The 8770-nt window shown below is 42.8% G+C and overlaps 1 protein-coding gene across 1 annotated transcript; it reads left to right on the top strand.

The window, feature by feature from the left end:
- Window positions 1-414: 414 nt before the first annotated feature.
- On the top strand, window positions 415-3777 carry shhb (sonic hedgehog signaling molecule b; the record flags this gene model as incomplete). Its single annotated transcript, XM_079530372.1, has 3 exons — window positions 415-744; window positions 2408-2669; window positions 3086-3777. 3 exons carry the CDS (start codon window positions 415-417, stop codon window positions 3775-3777), a joined length of 1284 nt encoding a protein of 427 aa, XP_079386498.1.
- Window positions 3778-8770: the final 4993 nt, after the last annotated feature.

Raw genomic sequence — 8770 nt, 5'->3', positions numbered from 1 at the left:
ATAGACAAAATGTGTGCTATTTAGTCGTTCTGACCTTGTATGAACCCTTCTGGCATATAGCAAGCATTCAGTCCTTCTGTCTGTCAGACTCACATCATGGATACCCATAGGATACCCATAGGCGTGTGTACTGAAGCAATAGCCTACTTGCGGTTTGCCCAGACATGCGCTTAGGGCGATTGAGAGAGGGGGGGGGGGGGGTGGAGGGAGAGCGAGAGGGGGAGAGAGAGAGAGAGAAAGAGAGAGAGAGACTTAGTTATGGCAATCACCGCGGTCGCGCCGATAGGACCCTAATCGAGTTATAGAAAGAACAAAAAAATCAATCAATCAAAGAAGGGACGATCGGAGCCCTGCAGCGAGAACTTGGGGAGATAGAAACACCTGCAACAGGAGGACGCAGCGATCATCCTAGGAATGGGTCGGACGGGCGGCTCGGAGCTAGTGATGCTGAGGAGAGCTGTGCTGTGCTGCGCAGTGTGTCTGCTCCTCCTCGCAAACGTCGGCTCTGCCTGCGGGCCCGGCAGGGGCTTCGGTGGGAAGCGGAGGCATCCCAAGAAGCTCACCCCGCTGGCTCTCAAACAGTTCATCCCCAACGTGGCGGAGAAGACGCTGGGGGCCAGCGGCAAGTACGAGGGCAAGATCACCCGAAACTCGGAGCGTTTCAAGGACCTGACGCCCAACTATAACCCCGACATCATCTTCAAAGACGAGGAGAACACGAACGCCGACAGACTCATGACACAAGTAAGTTCAGGGTTTAAACCTAATCATTCTATTGTTTCTTTATTTGTTTATTTGGTGGTGATTTGAGTGTATGGAGAAGTGATGATTCGTCACTTCTCTGATGAATGACAGTTGGATTTGAAGCGACAAAATCAGTGGATCGGTCTCTTTCTTGCCAGTGAACCGTGATGCGGGGCTCCCTCCCGTCTCCAGTTGGCTCAACCAGAGCATGATAAATTGAGACGTTCATGAACAGATCGATGGCTGGGGGCCGCTTCTTTGCGGGTTGCTTTCTATTGGATAGCCCGATGGTAACTTTGTCATTATCCGTGTGCGTCCTCGCCTTGCATGCCGCTTTCTTTACGCACAGCGCGGTACACCCTCATAAGATAAGATTTTATAGCCTATATATGTAAAAAATAAATACAAATAAAAATCAAGATTAGGCTACTACAAATTCCTTAGTAAGGATCCCTTTGGGTTTCATTACTCTCGAAGTTACACATGGACAGTTTCACACTGAAGATGTAGCCTTATGTGTGCGCAAGACGCACACAAGTCTGTCCCTAGCCTAGCCTATACTGCGGTGCCCTCGATCTCAAGTCATGCATGCACTCCTCCTATCTATGTCTATTGATCCCTTTTACACGCATCTGCTGCTCCTCTGATCAAAGTGGAGTCGTCACGTCGCCTATTCTGAAGTTCAGGCCATTGTGTTGCTCCGTGCTATTATGTGAGAGAGGAAATTGAGAGAGGTTATAGGGCAAATATCAGTTTTCTGTAAAAGATATAGGCTAACAGCAGCTATTTTTTTTTTACAAACTTGATCAGAACGACTTAATTTAGTTTAACAAGTATTTTATGTCCACATTTTTTTCCTCTGTTTTAGCCTGTTTAGACATTTGCTTTTTATTTTATGGCCTATACATTTCCTACTGTATATAACTTCATTTTTTTGCATTATATATTATTATTATTATTATTATTATTATTATTATTATTATTATTATTATTATTATTATTATTATTATTATTATTATTATTATCTTATTATGCTTATCAATAGTGATATTTTTTAGGTGAAAACTAAATACTTTGTTGTTAAAAAGTTCTAAGCTAAGATCCCTCGATATCTATAAGAGTCTTACAGTAAACAGAAAATACATTTTCAGATCGGTTGCCAATTTCGTCCAGTCGCTGTCTCTCCTGATTGGATGAAATTGGTATTCTGTCCTGAACATTGTTTTTACTAAAGAGCTGGAGACCCTGTTACTGAACAAACACTCTATATTAATTAATTTAATTAAGTATCGATAGAGCTAATTAACACTTATTTGAACAGAAAAGGGGTGAAAAACACTTAAGCTTAAGCACCTTTAATTACAGTTTGTTGTTGGGGGCTATAGTATGTTCCTGTACAATCAGCTTTGTCCAATTACAATTAAATTGTCAGCTTATAGATCGCCTGTATTTTAATCACTTCTTAAATATTTGTTTTCTAATTTATGGAATTTCTTAGATTTTTCTTTCATTTCTTCATGAAATTAGCTACTGAAAAGATTATAGCCTGTATAGTCATAATCACTCTACAGTGTATATATATATATATATATATATATATATATATATATATATGGGTCCCGTTGTCTGAATGTGACGTTGGTGTCTCTCCCCCCTCTTTCAGCGGTGTAAGGACAAACTGAACTCTTTGGCTATTTCAGTCATGAACCAGTGGCCGGGGGTCAAGCTGCGGGTCACGGAGGGCTGGGATGAGGACGGTCATCACTCGGAGGAGTCCCTCCACTACGAGGGCCGGGCGGTGGACATCACCACGTCGGACCGGGACAAGACCAAGTACGGCATGCTGTCCCGGCTGGCCGTGGAGGCCGGCTTCGACTGGGTCTACTACGAGTCCAAAGCCCACATCCACTGCTCCGTGAAAGCAGGTCATTATTGTCATTATTATACCCAAACGGTTTCAATTGGTCAGCTGATTAGGCTATACTGTCGCTAGGAGGCTATCAGTGGTGTGAAGTAACCAAGTACATGCACTTAAGTACTGTACTTAAGTACAGTACTTAAGTACAGTACTTAAGTATACATATTTGTAGTGGAGTAAAAGTACAATATTTGCCTCTGCAATGTATTGGAGTAGAAGTAAACGTATTAAATACTCCAGTAAAGTAAAAGTACCTCAAAATGTTACTTAAGTACAGTACTTGAGTAAATGTACTTGGTTACTTAACACCGCTGCTAGTGGTGGTGGTGATTATGATGATGTATACTAACCTCAAAATTGCCCAATATTATTTCAGAAATATGACATAAAAACACTTATTTAAGTTATTGTGTTTCCTTACAGAGAACTCTGTGGCGGCCAAGTCGGGAGGTTGCTTCCCCGGTTCGTCCGTGGTGATCCTCGCCGACGGAAGGACCAAACCCATGAAGGACCTCCAGCCGGGGGACAAGGTCCTGGCTGCCGACCGCAGAGGAAACGTCATCTCCAGCGACTTTATGTTGTTCATGGACCGTGAGGTCGGAACCAGGCGCGAGTTTTACGTACTGGAAACCGACGAGCCTCGTAGAAAACTGACCCTGACGGCCGCTCACCTCGTGTTCGTCACGAGTGACAACGGCACCGACGGGGGCGACGCCACAAGGGCCGTGTTCGCCAGCAACGTGACGCCAGGACAGAAGGTCCTGGTTCTGGACGACGATGCCGGCATGGACCGCCTGATAGCCGCCACTGTGAGACGGATTTACGTGGAGAAACACGAAGGCTCATATGCTCCAGTGACGGCGCACGGAACTGTCATTGTGGACCGGGTGTTGGCGTCTTGTTACGCAGTGTTGGAGAACCACGCTTTAGCACACTGGGCCTTCGGCCCGGTGCGTCTAGGACGCACATTCACGTCGCTGCTGGGGACTGTGAGGGACTTGGGGAGTGCGCATCAGGGAGACGGGCTGCACTGGTACTCCGACCTGCTTTATGGGATCGGAACCTGGCTTTTGGACAGCGGGTCCTTCCATCCGCTTGGGATGTCACAAAGTTGAGACCAGATCCAGGAACTATTCATCTATCTGTCCGAGAAAGGAGAAAGGCTGATATTGAACTTTGCTATGGTCACGATAGGGTGGAAACTCCGAAAAATGTTTATCTGGGACTGGGTCTGGCCAGGAAAGAAGCTGTTTAAAATGTTGTTTTCATTTTCAGACACTGAAGCCCGCTTTCTCCAATGGACATTGTATTGACGACAAATAGCCTATAAGATATAGCTTGTATATCATAAATTGTCATAAATTTATATTTCTTTATTTATTATCTTCTGTATGCTTTACAGAAAGGCGGAACGTGTTCATTTTATAATGGCCTGGTGGTATAAAAGATGTCATATTTTTGAGCGCTACAGCGACTAAAAACCCTGTGAATGATCCATGTCTACTGAATGAATGCAGAGAAAATGTGATAGTTATAACTGATTGTTAGGGCCTTATATTTTCATGGATGGATATAGAGTATAATGTCAATAAATTATATTTTTTTATACATTGAAACTCGCCCTCAATCTACTAAGTGGTCTTAGGAAATATTTAGCAGTCATTGTGTCATTTTGGTATGAGAGCTACCGTCCGAATACCAGGCATAGAGCCCACCTTTCAATTCTCCCTAAATGCTTTATAATACTGTCTGACTCGAGGCATATAAAGCGAGGCATATAAAGCGTACCATTGGATTACACCGACAAACAACGTTTGCTGTGTGGAAGTATTGTAGCAACTGTCTTTGTTGTCGGAGCAGTTTGAACGTCATAGCCTATAATAGCAGTGGTTTTCAAAGGGATGGCCCGGAGACCCCCAGGGGGCCTTGAGGGATTTTGACAGCAAATGTTTATTTAGTTTTAGTCGTAGTCTTTAGGGGTGCATATCTTTGGTCCGACGTCCTAACAGTCCGACACTCAATAGTCCGACACCCTACCGCCAAACCCTAACATACCCTAACCGCACTCAGAAGCCACGGGTGAGTCATAACCGGCCACGTATGTCGGAGCCACGGGTGTGTCTTAACCGGCCACGTATGTCGGACTGTTGGTACGTCGGACTAACGTCGACTAAAATGTATTTTGGCTTGTAATGTATTCGACACCTTGATGGTGTCGTAATGGCTGATTTTAGACTTGGTTGCATGCTCAAAACGCGTCGCAGGGCGACCCGTTGTGAGCTTGTAGATCTGCTATTTTCAGAACACAACCTAACATAAAATGATTTTTCCTTTAGTTCCACTGTATCTCTTCTCCACTCCCTAACATTTTAGTCTAGTTTTTATTTGTTGACAAAATTGTCAATATATTTGAGTCTCATCTACTATGAGTCTATTTCTCATGTAGAATTGTGACATTCAACTATGACAGACAGACAGATGGACGGACGGACGGACGATATATAGATAAACGGATCAATCTTTATTGATTCGGAGGGAAATTCAGCTGTCATAGCACCGCAGTAGGCATTGACAAAGATACAGGTAAGAGTTGACAGAAACAGTATAGTGTTATATAATGCCGGGATTCGAACTCTGGTCTCCCGCATGGAAAGCCACTCACCCTCTTTTTCACCTCACAGACACACGCACGCACACGCACACGCACACACACTGGCCATCTGCACTTCGACTGGCCACGTTAGTATGAACCATTAATAGGTATATATAGGCATACATCATGTAAAAGATATACTGTAGAAATGGGGATGAATACGGTCCAACCAATCATAGTCAATGTGGGAGTTTGTGACGTGAGAATGTTAAACTCCTTGCCTACAGTGTAGTCTCTGAATTTCCATGTAACAACCTCATCCTAGTGCTCTTGCTGAAGTGTCCGCCTGTCCGCTGTCACCATTCCATCCCGAGAGATAGAGTGCCTTTTCAGAGAGAGAGACTTCAACAAAGAGTCAAAACAAAGAGTCAAAACCATCACAGTCAAAGTACTCGCATAATAGGTAGCACATCCCACCAAGATGGCATTGTAGACTCACATTGTTATGTGCTCTGATGAAGATATGACTGGCAAACACCAGTGTCTCACCAAATGTGTGTGCCATCAAATAAATTAAAATGCAAAGAATGTAATCTGTGAGTTTTCTGCTTGATTTGTGGAGTGTGCTACGTTGTTTGTATTGGGTAGTGGCAGTGCCCAGGTTATCAAGAGAATGTGTCCAATGCCACAGTGCTTTTCCCACAAGCAACTTGTTGGGAATTTGGGAAACTGATCTAGTTTTGACACATGCATAGTCAGATACATATTCATTTCAAATCCATTCGTACTGAATCGTACACTAAGGATTTTACTGTGTGTAAACTTCACAAAATAGCCCCACCAGCCCCTTTAAATGCAATGCGAAGACAGGTGCCTCTACTGCCTTCTAAGGGAAAGTGCCAATGTGAACCCAAAAGTTGGATCACAGACACAGTATATGAACAACTTAGAGTTGTTGTAGTAGACAGATTGTGTTATCTATTCTAGAACATAATGGGTCATGGCAAAATTTCTAAACCATGCATGGTTTAGACTGCAAAAACTGCATGTCAAAATGCATCATGGTAAAACACATCCTGCGCTCCTGGACTATTCAAATTGTGGTGCTAGTAGAGCCTCTAGTGGTCGGAAAGGCCACATCATTTATTTTTGAGATTTAGCTGGTGGGCCTAGTCTCATTCAGATTGCCAATCTTCCAGGCACCCACCCCCAAAAATGAACGTGACGTAGGAGCTGATTACACCCAGAGATGAGTTATGTTTAAGGTTCATAAGCACACATTTTGAAATGTATTAGTAGTCATATATTGGAAAGAAATTTGGCCCCAATACCTACTTCCTTCACAGGTCTTACCAATTATAGCTACTTATTAAGGCTCTGTTCCATTAAGTGTAGCACAGTGGTTCTCAAACCTTTGAATTTCAAGGACCCCCATAGTTCTCTGAGGCTTGTATAGTGACACGCCCACTTTGGTTCCCACTTCAGGGCAAGAAGAAGTCTTTTTTTGCCAGCCTGCCATCCATCCATGCATGCATCCATGCATCCATGCATGCATGGTGGGAAGGGAGAGAGAGAGAGGTCAAATAGATGTACAGTTGGGTGCCACCGATATTGTCCCTTATCATTTGACCCATTTAGGCCTGACCTCAATATTTTAAAAAATCCTTCTAAATCCTCCAGTTTTCTGAAATACATATTTTCACAATTTTTCAAAAATAGCAGACCTACAAGCTCGTAGCGCGCCACTCGGTGGCGCGCTATGAGCTTGTAGATCTGCTATTTTTCAATAGCTAAATTATAACAATGTTTAAAACGCCCAAAATGGGTTAACTGTCCTTTTGCGCAGATCACGCAAACCTCAGCAAAAAGAAAAGGACAATATCGATGGCCTCCAACTGTATGTTGCGTTGCTGGGTTTCACACCTGATGCGTAACATATGTACTCCAGAGACCACCTTTCCCAAGTGGATCCCAGTCCCTGGTGTGTGAATCCACCCTTTGTGGTATCGTATGGTATAGGCCTATACGGGCTCCGCCAGGTGAGCCACCGGGGCACCCCAAGCATGAGAGGCTAGAGCCAGACTTTCTACCACATGGTTTCTATACCACGTGACATTGTGTGTCTTTCAAGACCATTGTACCTGACCAAATAATTAATATAGGTTATATATTATGGGGTACTATATATCCGAGGTACTAATACAACCACCAGTTAAAGTTAAAATGCCAGAACAGCCAACAGTTAATGTTAAATTTCAGTATAACCAGAAGGTGGTGCCATTTACTAAATTGAGGAAAAACCTCACCAAAACACATTATATTCCACAGTTGTGTCTGACATACACCTCATAATGTGAAGTTCTCTCTATGTCTGCAGTGTTATAGCCTGCTTAAAGAAAGCAGATCTGAAGTGAATCATGCATGTTAAACACAAACTGAAAAGCGCAGCACAAAAGGTTTAATTTGAGAATGGTTGCTTTTCAACAGCCTTACTATAACCTTTGCAGAAACAAGACAAACAGCATCTTTGGTGCATTCATTTCTTTTGACCGTTTGTTGGCCAATAGCCAAACACCAATACTTTTTTATTCCTGTGAGAAGATAGAATAGAAATAATTTAATTAATGTTGTGAGTAGCTTGGTTATATACATTGCTCTCCCAAGATCTCGCCATAATGTAGGCCTGTATACGTTGTAGACAAAGCAGAATGTATTTATTTTGATGCGTTTGACTTCATTTCCCTATCCACTCCCCGTTGTCTGTTGCGTATTGAAAGTAACTAAGTACATTTACTTTTACTGTACTGTACTACAATTTTCAGGTATTTGTACTTTACTTGAGTATTTCCAATTTCCAATACATTTACTTCTACTCTACTACATCTCAGAGGCAAATATTGTACATTTACACCACTACATTTATTCGAAAACTTTAGTTACTACTTACTTTTGATTATTATTACAAAACATACATTAACCACTTCAGCCCTATATTTCGGCCATTTGAAAATAAAGGATTTTTATAGTATTTGAAAACTTGTGAAATGGGGCATTCTGCATAATGAGTTTACTTTTTGCACTTTAAGTACATTTTGATACCAATACTTTTGTACTTTTTCTGGAGTACATTTTTAATTCCGGACTTTTACTTGTAACAGGGTATTTCTACATTGCCGTATTGATACTTTTACTTAAGTAAAACATTGTAAGTACTTTTTTTTCCACCACTGCCGGTTGTAGCTTTGGGGGATAAAGAGCTGCGTTTTCACACTAGATTGCTCCCTGATCGTATCAGACGTCAACCTTGGTGTCAGTCCTTAACGGCTGCAGACACTGAAGGCAGCCACGCACCACGCAGAGAGGCCACTTTGACCCCACTGGGTGGATCTTAGCGCCGTCAGCAGGTTTCTCACTACAGGACGCTTGGCAGTTGATGGAAAAAGCCCTTCAATTGACACAGAACAACAGACAGGCCGGAGCAGGCCCATGCAGCGTTCCTCCATCCTCCCCTATAT

This window comes from Electrona antarctica (assembly GCF_951216825.1).
Source record: "Electrona antarctica genome assembly, chromosome: 19".
NCBI classification, from domain to species: Eukaryota; Metazoa; Chordata; class Actinopteri; order Myctophiformes; family Myctophidae; genus Electrona; species Electrona antarctica.
The sequence above is the reverse complement of the archived record's forward strand: the minus strand, read 5'-3'. Positions and strand labels throughout refer to the sequence as shown.